The sequence below is a fragment of the Elephantulus edwardii genome, unplaced genomic scaffold (genome assembly GCF_000299155.1).
Source record: "Elephantulus edwardii isolate Elephantulus edwardi_28Jun2011 unplaced genomic scaffold, EleEdw1.0 scaffold00047, whole genome shotgun sequence".
Lineage (NCBI taxonomy): Eukaryota > Metazoa > Chordata > Mammalia > Macroscelidea > Macroscelididae > Elephantulus > Elephantulus edwardii.
The window spans coordinates 11,188,291-11,202,166 of NW_006399797.1; the positions used below are offsets into that span (position 1 = coordinate 11,188,291).

Consider the following 13,876-nt stretch of genomic DNA (forward strand, 5'->3'; position numbering starts at 1 on the left):
ATTGTGTGCCAACAAAGAAGTTTATCTTTTGCTTTTCAAAGAGAGGAGCGAACTGGGGGGTGGGGGTGGGGTAAAGAAAAAAGTGCAACAATGAATGAATGAAAATCCAAAATCTCTGTAAATGTTCGTTAAAATGAATTTTAAAAAATTGGATTAAAAAAACAAAAAAGTAAACAACAACAATAAACATTTTGTTAAAATTGACCTATTCTCTGCTTCTCCTGTCATTTCTACAGCGGAGCGGCTTTCAAACAGCTGGCTGGATGTTCGTCATATCGAAAAGTATGTAGAACAAGGTAAAAGTGGAACAAGAGAATTACTTTGGTCCTGGGCACAGAAAAACAAGACCATCGGTGACCTTTTACAGATTCTCCAGGAGATGGGTCATCATCGAGCTGTTCATTTAATCACAAACCATGGTAAATACTTTTTCTTATAAAGTGACTCTTATAAGAATTGGAAGTATAAAGACTGACTTTTTCCCAAGAGATTGTTGTTGCAGTTTGTTATCTAGTCAAAATCAACTCAAAGCTGACCTACAGTGGGTTTTGAGGCTGTAAATCGCACAGGATGAAATAGACATCTTTCTTCACAGAGCAGCTGTTAGATTCAAATCATGTGCCTTTAGATTCACTGTGTAACTTCTTACTACCAAGCCATCAGAGCCCCATAAGAGATTAACTGTTGTTGTCAATCAAGAACTAAGCACTAGGCTGGCTTTGAGTCAGTGATTCCTTAACTTTGGCTTTCATCTGGAGAGCCCTTTGCAAAAAAATTAGATGTGTTTTGTAATTCATACTTTTTTTTCTGTTGTCTAACTTACTACAACACCTTTTTTCCCCTCTATCATATTATAGTTGTTGGGGGGTTTCCCCCTCCACTTTTACTTATAAACTGTTTACTTACCCTTTGTTGTTGAAGTTGTTATTAAGCATCATCAAGTCAAGTACAACTCATTGCCTACCTATGAACATAGATCTGAATCCTTTCCTGTGTCATCCTCATCATCTCTGACACACTTGAGCCCATTGCTGCAGTCACTGTGTCAATCCATCTCATTGAAGATCTTCCTCTCTTTCACTGACCCTCCACCTTTCCAAGCATGATGTTGCTTCCCAAGGAATACTCTCTCCTAGCAACGTGCCCAAAGCATGTGAAATGAAACTTTGCCATCCTTACCTCTAAGGAGGACTTTGGTTTCACTTTCTAGAAGACATGTCTGTTCTTTTGGCAGTCCATGGGATAGTCAGCACTTTTCCCCAATACCACAATCCAAAAGCATTGATTTGTCTTGGTTTCGTTTGCTAATAGAAACAACTCTCCAACTCTCTCTCTCTAAAACTCTGAATCACACACACACACACACACACACACACACACACACACACTCACACACTCAAAATCAAATTTGGATAATATATATATTGCTATAATTTGTTGTAATATTAGAAGTTAAAAAGACAATTGAAGATTCATACACAAGTGTGCAGACACACAACATACCTACCCACCATGTTTTGGTGCAAACATTTCCTCCAGAGTGATTTGAGGGGGCTCTTTGATCTTCACTGCTTTTTAAATGACAAACCCTCTAAGTAAATTGTTTGATGTTCCTTCCATAGTACCATAATTCTCAGTTTATCTTACCTGTCTCTGATATTACATCATGTCTACATTTACAGCAGCTTCATATGTAAAGTTCATGACATTTTCTCTACTCTTTTTGTCAGTAAATCTCCAAGTATCATGTATTCTGTGTATTTCACTTAGATTTTTTTTTCTCTTTTCTTCAACCATAAGGCTACTTATTAGTGTTGGGTTTTATGGTACAGATACAGGCTTCTTAGCTTGGAAACTCTTTAGAGCTAACATCATTATTCTTTGATTCTTTCAATCCACGTATATTTTTAGCTCTGTGTATTTACATATATAGGAGAAAGATGGGCGAGTCTCCTTAATGCGATATATAGCCTCTGAATATGTGCTGGAGAGTCAGGTCTTAGTCAGTAGATTAAAACTGTGTGCCAGAAGGGATTGCAGTGCAGCTTCTTGCCAAGAGGCCACTGAACTCCCCTTTATGGTTCAGCGGTAAGGAATAGTACTGTCAACTCAAAGGTAGGAGATTGGAATCAGCCAGCTGCTCTGCACGAGAAAGATGGACAATCCCCTATGATTGACTGTCTCTGAAAATCCACTGGAGGGTCAGTTATGAGTAATCCTGACTCAACGGCACACTACAACAATGACAATTTAATAATATACTTATTGCAGAAGAAAACCTATTTTATCACCCAAAAATGTATTGTACATAACAAAGGAGAAATCTTGAGAGGTTTGTACCAGAAAACTGAAGATAAATAGTGTTGGAGTATTTTAAAATTTTTATTCCTTTTTAGCTTTTACTTGTTAACATTAGACTTGCCAATATGCTTCCACCATCGTTATATCATCTGTGTACTTAACTAGTCCTCCATCCACTCTTTTCTGCACATTGTTTCTTTCTTATCTTAGTTTTTAGTAAAGAAGTTGCTCTGTCAAGTGAAGTGTACTAAGAGCCTGAGAACTCTAAATGAAATGTAGCAAGGCCCTGAGAACTAGAAATGCAATACCTTTCATTATCAAACCCTTCGCAGGGTCTAAAATCACCAACGTGGATTGCTGTCTGTAACATAAACTCATACCATTTTGATAGGACCCATGGGTATGTTTTATACTTCAGTGTTGTGGAATAGACTTTAGGGTCTTTTTACTCTCTACATTGTTTATTTATGCAGTGGAGAGTAATCTGGACTGTGAGTAGACAAAATCCCATATTCTTGGCTGGCTCTCAGTCTGTTACACATGTGAAAAATTAAATAAGGGGTGGGGGGACATGACCTATTCTAAAACAAAAAAAACCCATCCTTGAAATTGTCGTTAATTATGAGTTAGTGGGAACTCATAACTGACTCTAGCAAAAAGGTTTTCTGAGGCTAAAAATCACACAAGAAGAGATTGCTCATCTTTCGCCCAAGAATCCACTGGTGGATTCAAACTACAAAAGAAGAGCCTAGTGGGAAGAAGCTGTGCTGCAAGCTTAAAGGTTCACAGTTCAAGTCCACCAGATTCTCTGTGGGGGAAGAATGAACAATTTCTTCCTGTTCGGTTAGCTGCCTCTGAAAACCCACTAGAGAATCAGCTATGGGTCAGCTCCTACTTGACAGTACACAACAACAACAACAACATATATACAATATATATACACATTGCGTGTGTGTACTTTAATGAATTAAAGAGAAAGCAATATTCAATAAGGGGATGACATTGTGGGCATTGTAATGAATGAAATAAAATAAAAGATGTATGAATGGTTGAATGAGAAACTAATTTCCTTTTAAACCTTCATTCAAGTCACAAAAAAAGAAAAGTAAATAAAATATACTGTTGATTAACAGGTGTTCCTTGTATGCATATGGATATTATCCTGTACTCACAATGTTGTATTTCAAGATGGATCGAGAAATGGCCTTTTTAACTATGAAAGTGACCCCATTTTTTTTACCTTTTCATCTCCAGTGTAGTAGATCATATGATCGTCTACTTGAAAATGTCCCATGCCAATCCATCTCATTTTTCCAATTCCTAATAAATCAATATTTATGCATTCCATTTCTTTTGACCAAGTGACTGGAATAGTTAGTTGCATATTTACTCCCATTCCAAAAAAAAAAAAGGTAACCCGATAGAGTAGGGCAATTATCCAACATCACATACTAGCAAAATCCCACTGAAGATTATCCAGAAACGACTGGATAATTGACAGAGAACTACCAGAAATGGATGCTGGAGTTAGAAGACGTTATGGCACTAGAGACATTACTACCAGTGTCAGATAGATTTTGGCAGACAGCAAAGAGTACCAGAGGAGTGTCTATGTTCCATTCACTATGCAAAGGCATTTGACTGTTTGGATCACAATAAATTGTGGCTAACCTTGAGGAAAATTGGAATCCAAGAACACTTGATTATGCTCATATGAAACATATACTTGGACCAGGAAGCAGTCCTCAGAACAGAGTAGGGAAACAATGCATGGTTCAAAATCAGGAAAGGAGTGTGTCAGGGATGCATCCTATCTTCATACCTTTTCAATCTATACACAGAACATATCATTCAGGAAGCAGGGCTTTATGAGGAGATATGGGCATCAAGATTGGAGGAAGATTCATCAACAACCTACATAATGCAGATGACACAATCTTGCTTTTTTAAACTAAATAGAACCTGAAGCACTTGCTGCAGTAGATCAGAACTGTAGTCTTCAATATGGATTCCGAAGCTCAACATCAAGAAGACAAAGATTCTCACCTGTGGGCCAGCTGGCAGCATCATGATAGATGGAGAAGAGATTGAGTTTATTAACAATTACAGCTTGATCAGCTCCACAATCAACACTCTTAACACCAGCAGTCAGGAAATTCATCAAAAGATGAATTGCAGTGCGAAAATCTGCTGTCAGAGAACTCTCTAGAGTACTGAAAAGTCTAAAGACCAAGGTACGCTTAATTCAGGCTATGGTCTTTACCATTACTTGCTATGCATCAGAGAAGTGGACCATGACTAAGGATGACAGAGGAAAAAGTAATGCCTTCAAATTGTGGTGCTAGAGAAGAGTCTTGAACATACCATGGACCACCAAAGAAATAAATCCATCTGTCTTGGAGAGGTTGAAACCAAGTTTTTCTTTGGAGGCTAGGATTTTGAAGCTCTGTCTCAAATACTTTGGGCACATGGTCAGCAGGTATTGGTCCTCGGAAAAGGTCATCATGCTTAGAGGGGTGGAGGGAAAGCACAGGAGAGGAAGACTCTGGACGAGATGGATTGATACAGTAACTAGGGCATTGGGGCTAGGTGTGTCAGAGTCTGTGGCTCAGGATATGAGAATTTCAGAGCTGTTGTACATAAGGTCGCTATTAGTTGCAGGTAGCCTGACAGCACATAACAACAACAACATCATTCATTTCTACTCTTCTGTTAGTAGTATACTTGAAAAAATTACCTAAGAAACACTAGTCTGCAGTCCAAGAAAAACTAGATGATAATTGGGATGAATTGAAGGAATGCTTTAGTGCTATAGCTATACACTCAACTGCTAACCAAAAGGTTGGCGATTCAAATCCATCAGCTGCTCCATGGAAACAACTATGATACTCTGCTTACATGATGATTTACAACCTTGGAGACGTTATGGAGAAGTTCTACCCTATCTTAAGAGTCATTGGAAGTCTAAATCAAGTCAACAACAGTTAAGTGTTTAGGAGTGTGTGGTGGTTACTCCCACACACAAAAACCTTCTCTAATGGAACTTAACAACAATGACTCATGGCATAAAATGCAATTTAAAAAGAACTAGAAAAATATAATCTCATAATTGTATGATTTAGAGCATATGTCCAGAAAAATAGGGAGCTCTGAGAGAGGTGTGCTGCTAACCCAAAGGCAGCAGCCCTCTGGCATTTCAAACCACCGGCAGCTCCACAGGGAGGAAAGATAGGCAATCTTCTGTGCAATTTACAGCCTCTGAAAACCCGCTAGCAGATTCACCAGGAGCTTGTTCTGATTTGGCAGTAAACGTTCATGAGTGCAAAAAATCCAGTAAAAATGATAGGGTCTTATGGTTATCACAAGAGTCCACAATTAAAGTTGCACAGTGGAATGTACTTGAGGCGGTGGGAGGGGTGCAGGGGGATTGTGTACCAGGGAGGGAGTGTTTATTTTACTTTTCAAAGAGAGGAGCGAACTGGGGGGGGGGGGTCTGGGCGGTGATAGAAGTACAGCAATGAATGAATGAAAATCCAAAATCTCTGTAAATGTTCATTAAAATGATTAAAAAAATTTTTTTTAAAAAAAGAAGGTCCTGGGCACAAAGGGAGAAAACTTAAAAAAAAATTGTTTTTATCAGCTCAAAAAACGTTGTGTGCTGTTTTTATCCTTGGAGTTTTCTACTTAATATTTTAATATCTGTATAGATGTTTAACAATGGTGTAAGGTAAGTGTTCATGATTTAAGGAGACCTAGTGGTACAAGAAGTTAAGAATTGGGCAAAAGGTCAGTGGTATAAACCCATCAGCGGCTCCTCTGTGGACAGATGACAGGCAGTCTGCTCACAGAAAAACTTACAGCCCAAGACACTGCGGGACAGTTATACCCTGTCCTGTGGGGTCACTATGAGTCAGAACCAGCTTAACAGCAGCTTTAGTCCATGTTTTAAATGAACAAAAATATGCTTAAAATATTTAATCATGATCAACTAATGTCACGTATATAATTTTTTTTTACCTCTAGCATATTTTTATGTATGTAATTTTTTAACCATTCCATGAGAACAAAACAGAAATTACAAATGAGCATTGTCATGAAGATATTTGCCTCAGACATTTTAGACAAAATATTTATTTGGGACATAGTGCTTTTAAACATGATGTAGAGGTGTCTTTATTTCTCTTTTACTTGCAGGCTTGAGTCCCTCAGAGCAGAACCATCAAGGAGGTGGATTTCCAAGCATACCACCCAAGGTAGAGTGTGTGGCACAGAAAATGACCCTTGAACTCGAGCACAGAGGATGAAATTGTCAGAAAAAGGCTGCATTTTTCAGAACCCCTTTTTTTAAAACCAGGAAAGCCTTAGTTCTTGGAATCTTTCCTTAGGTAAGGAATCAGGAAATCAGAGATTTAGAAATGTTTAAGGTGATAAGCACTTGTTCCTCTCAGCGATCTTTCTTGGAGTTAAGATAGAGTTACTGAGGATGCTGTGGGTTATGCATTCCTCTTACCTCAGATGCAAAATTTCCTGTTCTAATTAGTCATTTAGGGAGCACTGGTGGCCTAGTAGCAAGAAGCTGTGCTGCAGTTCTGAAGGCACAGGTTCGAGGCCACTAGCTGCTCAACGGGAGAAGATGGGCAATCTCCTCCCATTTGATTAACCTCCTCTGAAAACCTGTCAGAAAGTCAGCTGTAGGTCAGTTCTGACTCTATGGTACACAACAACAAGAACAATTAGTGGTTCTCATGTTACTATTCAATTAGAGAATTAGTGTTGATGGCTTATACTGCATAAGGTGTCATTTAAAATTGATTATAATGGACCGTGACATTGATACTTTAATTCTCACAGTTGATAATGGAAGTCTTGAATGTACGTAGGAGTGAATGCTGTTGAGTGAAGTGAAGGAACATGGCTTTCTACAAACTTTCTTCTAAAGCAGACTCCACTTCATTTTACTGGAGTTTACCGGGGGAGCTTTGCACGTCTCTTGAGGAACTCTCTGTTCTTTCTAAACTTAGGAAATACAATTACTTTATTATGTTTTTCTTCTCCTAGGAAACAACAAATGTCACAGTGGGAAAAGTTCCTGCTCCTGAATGTAATAAAAAAGGTAAAAAGAAAACAAAGTCTTTTTTTAAAAGCTTTTTTTAAAAAAGAAAATGTGTTTAAGTGAATTTAAAAGGAGAAATATCAATAATCGTGTATTTATGAATATGCAGATCAAGTAGAAATTATTCATAGACATGAAGATGGTCTTAATAGTGACTGACTGTTTTTGTTTTGTGGTTTGGGGTTTTTTTGTGACATAACGTTTTTATAATTGTTGTTTTGTGCCATGACTTTACTATAAGTCACAGTTACCCTATGAATAATAGATTGGAAACTTTAGGACAGAGTAACACCTTCCCATAGGCTAAAGGATATCTTTGTGTTATTTTGTTGTGATTTGAGTGAAGTTATTTTTTAAATGGTTTTATACTCAAGGACAATATTTATAAGAACAAATCACTAGATATTTCCTTTTTGAACCCAATGGTGGGTTTCAACTACTGACCTTGAGGTTAGCAACTGAACACTTAACCTTTGTATCGCTGGATCTCCCTGACTGATGCTTGGCAAGTTAAGATATAATTGTAGTTTCTCAATTTAGTGGGGCTTTCTATTGTTTATTAACAAAATGTGCTGTTTATATGTCACAGAAAATAGTTTTTACATTTCATTGGGTCTTAAATAGTTCTAGAAAATGTCACAGAAATTACAAGGATCTTTGGTGATGATTACAGAGTACTGTTGAGGACCAGTATGAAAAGTCAATTTTTTCCTCTGTGGAAAATCAAACAAATCCCATTTTCACTTCTCTGCCCAAACTGTAAAGATTGGATCAATCAAATCCATTCGGTGAGGTTCCACTTCAGTTTTGGCAACAGTTGCACGAGTAGCACTTCTTCTGACACTAACCACTTGTCCCTGGGCCACTAGTTATGCGGTATAATCCTCCAGCCCCTAAGTCTCTCCACAGTCGTAAGCTCAGGAACCTCCGCAGAACCCTCATTTATGACTTGTTGTCTACAAATTCAGGGATCCCCAGCCTTACACATTTTTTTATCTGGGGCTTACACTAATCTTTCAGGTTCAATAGCTTGCTAGAACAACTCACAGAACTTATAGGAAACACTTTACTTATAGTTTTATTATTGGAAAAAAGAACACAAATGAAAATGAGTGTTCTGGCTTGACCAGTTTGTATCTAAGTTGCTTCATTGGCATAAACCCTGAGTTTACATTCTATAGGTCTATACTATGAAAGTGAGGCCCAAACCTCCTTGGAATTCTTTGTTTTCTTGTTTTTAACAAGGTGCACATGGTTTTCCCCCCTAATATTTGCTTTAGTGGGAAACATCATGTTTTCTCTCACAAGTTTCCACCTTACACAGATTCTGGCTTTCTGAAAGGTTTTACTACAAAGCAGAGATGCTCAACTGATTTATAAGATCTTTCTCAGTGACGGTGGACAAAGTCCAAATTAATTAGCCTCATCTGGGAGTTACTCTGATAAAATTAACTACTTACAACCGTCTTTTCTAATCTTAGTCAGTCATTGCTCCTTTGGTTCAAAAGAGGATGAAGAAAGTTAGATAAGGTTTCAGTTCTCCAGTGATGTTGTGTGATGTTAAGTCAGAAGCGACCCATAGCTGACTGTCCAGTGGGTTTTCAGAGGCAGTTAATCTCATGGAAGCAGACTGTACATCTTTCTCCCAAGAAGCAGCTGATGGATTTTAAACCACATGCTTTTGGAATTGCAGCACAGTTTCTTACTCTCTTTAGAGAGCATTTTGTATTAGTTGTGCAAATATACTTGGGTGTGTATTTTTCTTTTGAGTTTGTATTAGATTGCCTTTTAAATGTTTATCCCAATTTCCATTTTGGATGGCTAACACCCCCGCTCCCACACCAAACATAGCAAGTTCCTGATTTCCTCTGTAGAAGGTAAACACTTAGACAATTTGGCTCATGAAAAGTAGTATCTTGAAGTTACACATTTTAGACAAATCAAGATGTCTACTTCTATAGTTTCTTACCGGGTTTAGAGTAATCTTGGGTCAGCAGCAATACATTGTCATAATTATAAAAGACATTATTTTGGAAAATTTTTCTCAACTAAATTTTTTTTCTGATCTCTTTGAAATGTGATACAATCACAATGTTACTATCTGTATAACCAAAAAAGGCTCTTTTTGGAATGCTGGGAGTCAGCCCTAGCTAACGAGTAGAGAAACTCCATGACATTTGCCACTTTTGTGGCTTCACTTACGGTTCTGCATCCTCCATTATGAATCGTCCACGGGGTTGTCTCTAATATGTTAGTCTAAATAGTTTATATAGGAAGCTCTAGTGGCTTAGTGTTAAGGAGTTGTGCTGCCAACCCAAAGCTATATGATTTGACCCACCAGCTGCTCTGTTGGAGAAAGATATGCAATTTCCTCCAATGTGATTTATTGCCTCTGAAAACCCACCAGAGGATCAGTTATAAGTTAGTTCCAGCTTGACAGCATAAAACAACAACAAATGGTTTCTATAATGACGCTTTTGATTCTTAAAAAGAAGCAATAACTTACCTTCTCTTGGCTTGTCTTCCTAAGGGCTGCTACTCACATCCTCCATCAGCTTTCACAACATCAGAGAAGGAACCAAAAATTTCCACAAAGACTTCCGCATCGGAGAAGGGGAGATGTTTGAGGTCTACAAAGTGGAGATTCAAAATGAACCATATGCCATTAAATTATTTAAACAGGTACGGAAAGATTTATTATCTAAGAATATCAATCCCATTTATTTGCTCATATATCATATTAAAATGTGTCTCAGCACTATTGAGATGTATTTTAACAAAAAGTGTCATAAATTGAAATATGATCTATGACATCATTTAACTAAAGAAATGACTAAGAAAGAAATGCATATTTGGAGAAATATGGATATTAAATCCTTCCAAGATCCATATTTACTGCATAAAAATATTTTTCTAACAAGTCTTGATGGACTTCTGGGACTTTGCTTAAGATGGTCAAGTTATGAACTGTGTTTTATCACAGTTTAGGAGGATGGGAAGAAGGAAGCTTCCAGAAGAAGCAGTCAACCAACAATCCCAATTGCAGACAGTGCAATAGTTCCCTAAGGCTGATAAAACAAAGTACTACAAAGTAGGTAGGGAGCTCTGGTGGCCTAGTCCACAAGGAGTTGCATTGCTAAGTCAAAGGCTGGACCTCACTAAGGGGTAATGATGGATAATCTACTCCCAAGAAATTTACAGCCTCTGAAACTTGGTGGAGCTTCAACTCTGAATCCATTCTAACTCAGCAGCAATGAGAGAGAGAGACTTGAAACCACAGAAATTCCCTGCCTCATAGTTTTGGAGCATAGAAATCTGGATTCAAGGAATCAGCCGGAACGTGTTATCTCCAAAGCTACTAGGAGGGAATCCTTTCTTAGTACATACAAAAACCTAGACTTGCGTGTATGAAAGTATATGACTTACTTAACGAATCATTATAAAGTGTAGTACAGAGTGGAAGGTAGTGACCAATAATACTAGAAAGACAGTTTATGAGCAAGAAAGTGGAAACCCTGTATTTGTGGTTTTGAACTATAACTTTTGCTATAAATTAGATGATGGACTAGGACTTGGCAGTGGAAAGATGATAAGAACTAGACTGGAGACAGAAAGATCTGGCAGAGCCTTATTTCAAATGTGTAAACTAAGAAATGAGTAGCAGGCCATTCTCAGCACTCATGGCATATTAGAATCATTTAAGGTGATTGTGATCAGCCTTTCCAATGTTCCTCTATAGTGTTCTTATACAATATTTATCCTTTTAATTTATTTCTTTTATACTGATTTAGGTACAAAGTTGATAATACATTGTTTTGTCCTTTAAAAAAGGGGAGGGGGAGGTAGAAGTTAACCCCGTAGAAGCAACTGGTCATTTTAGTATGAGGGGTGGCAGTGGCAGGCAGCTGCATTGCTTTTTTCAAGGGTTCTCAAAGTTTTCAAATGTGTAGCTAGTTTTGTAACCCACTGCTTGTGAGTGAGAGCAGAGGGATAGGCTGGGAAGATGTTTAAGGGATAAGGTGAAATGCACAATATCTGGTGATGCAACAGATAAGACTAAAGAAGTGAAGGAAAAGGAGGGCAGAAGGTATTGCCTACTTTGCACCTTAGGTTACAGGGCCTTATTATTATTACAATATTTTCTCCATTTGCTCAAATTTCATTTTGCTCCACTGTTTCAAAACGTGATAGATGGATCCAAAAATTTTGCAAAGACTTCCCAATTAGAGAAGGAGAAGCTTCTGAGGTACTGAGAGTGGAAATACCAAGGTTTCCAGTTTAGAGACATTAAAAAGAATGAGTTATCTAATAAAGGAATGCAGTAAACCTTTAATAAAACCCTACTGAACCCTGTTTCTTAGGATCAGAGTGTACCTAGCCTCATCTGAACTCTTTTTTGACTGAGTTCCACTGAAGGAAATCTCCCTAAAAACTGCATCCACTATCTCGCCATTGCAACTACCACCAAGTCGTATACTTTGTCAGAGTTTTCTCTCCCTGAGTCTGCCTTCAGAATGGAATGCCATTGGCCCAAGTTTTCCTCATTCCTTTCTGTCCCAGAGACAAGTGTCTTTTCTCTGACTGTCCTTGACTCCTCCACGCTGGCTTGGTGACAGTCACAGCAGAGGCACATTATCTTATAGTGCTGATTTCCTTCACCCCCTCTTCTACTGATTGCTAAGTTATTTGAAGAGCCCTTATTTATCTTTGTGTCTCAGTGCCTTATTTCAGGACCTGGTCTAAAGTAGTTTACCCATAAATATTTGTTGGATGAAGTGATTGAAGCACATGTACTCTGATTATTAATTTAGTTGATATTCACTAGAATTAATGACGGGAACTCTGGTGGCATAGTGGTAAGAAGCTGTGCTGCAGCAAACAACAAATGCTGGCAAGATTGTGAAGAAACTGGAACTCCTATTCACTATTGGTGGGAGTGCAACCACTATGGAAGGCAGTATGGCACTTTCTCGAAAAGAAATAGAAACACCATTTGACTGAGCAATTCCACTACTGACAATATACCTTAAAGAAATTAGAACTGCCACCCAAACCAATACAAGCACACCAATGTTTACTGCTGTGTTGTTCACAATAGCAAAGAGATGGAATCAACCACAGTGCCCATAAACAAATGAGTGGATAGAGAAGCTGGGGTATATTCACACAATGGAATACTATGCAGCACTGAAAAAACAGGGAACTCATAAAATGTATACAAAATGGGTGACCCTAGAGGACATTATGCTGAGTGAAATATTTTAGGAACAAAAGAATACTACATAATGCCCCTATTATAAAACAATACTGACGTGGAGGTTGGGGAAAAACTAAGAAAAGAGGGGATAAATAATGTACACTGCATTGAAACAGACGATGCAACTGTTTAAAAGGAATATATGATTAGAAATTATTTGCATGACAACAGTCCATAATAAATGCTGCATAGCAAAGTGGACCATAGGAGAGGGGAGAAAATTGTGCAACAATGAAAGAATTTTTTTCCTAAGAGAAAAGTGAACTGGGGGTGGGTAGGGAGGGAGGAAAATGTGCAACAATGAGTGAATGTAAATCCAAGTTCTCTATAAATTTTTATTAAAATATCAATTAAAAAAATATAAAAGCTGTGCGGCAATCCCTTAAGCACAAAGTTTGAATCCACCAGCTGCTGTGTAGAAGGATGGGGAATCTCCTTCCAGGCTTCTGAAAATGCACTGGAGGGTCAGCTATGGGTTGGTTCTGATTCAACAACACACAACAATAGTAGTAAGCGTTCAGGGGGTGATGTAGTTAGTCTGACCATCCCTGTTTCCACACTGTATTTTAACTCCTTTTTAAGGTGGTTATATAGAAGGATGGCTGGACTTTTGCCCTCTATTTTTATCTCTCCCCCATCCTTTGTCCCAACATGTGTATGTGTGTACACACACACACATTCACAAGCTTACAAGGAAAGATTTAATACACCGGTTTGTAATAAGTGAGATATTAATTTGAGTAATCCTTCTCAGTGGGACTGATGTGGTAAAAGACCACTGATTTGTGAGAGCTGTACTTCTGCACTGTATTATAGAGCTGAGTTACCTGGAAACCTCACAAGGCAAGTTTTGGTCCATCAGGCTTGAGGAAAGGCCTGACGTCCACATTGCTCACCAGCTCCAAGTGCTCAAATGCTTTGAGCAGTTGAAAAGTTAGTATGTTAGGTTAGCATAAACAGAAACCAGCCCTTTCAGTTTTCAGAGGAAGTTAACTATGAAACTTGCTGTTCTTGTTATGCCACCCAGTCAGAAATACACATAAAGAGAGTGAGCAAGAGAGTGTGTGAGAGAGCGTGTGAACGAGCTCTGATGCTATGGGGGCCTAGTGGCAAGAAGCTGCACTGCAAACCTTAAGGCACATGGTTTGAGGCTACCAGCTGCTCCACGAGAGAAGGATGGACAGTTTCTTCTGTGACCTCTGAAA

The 13,876-nt window shown here is 38.3% G+C and overlaps 1 protein-coding gene across 1 annotated transcript in view; it reads left to right on the forward strand.

The window, feature by feature from the left end:
* The window catches only part of IRAK3 (interleukin-1 receptor-associated kinase 3), a 125,765-nt gene that overhangs the window by 47,879 nt on the left and 64,010 nt on the right, over window positions 1–13,876 (forward strand). The window contains exons 2-6 of the mRNA XM_006886067.1: window positions 237–419; window positions 5,587–5,592; window positions 6,496–6,554; window positions 7,360–7,414; window positions 9,945–10,096. Coding sequence (XP_006886129.1) covers window positions 380–419; window positions 5,587–5,592; window positions 6,496–6,554; window positions 7,360–7,414; window positions 9,945–10,096 — 312 coding nt within the window. The 5' untranslated portion in view covers window positions 237–379. The remainder of the gene's footprint in view (window positions 1–236; window positions 420–5,586; window positions 5,593–6,495; window positions 6,555–7,359; window positions 7,415–9,944; window positions 10,097–13,876) is intronic.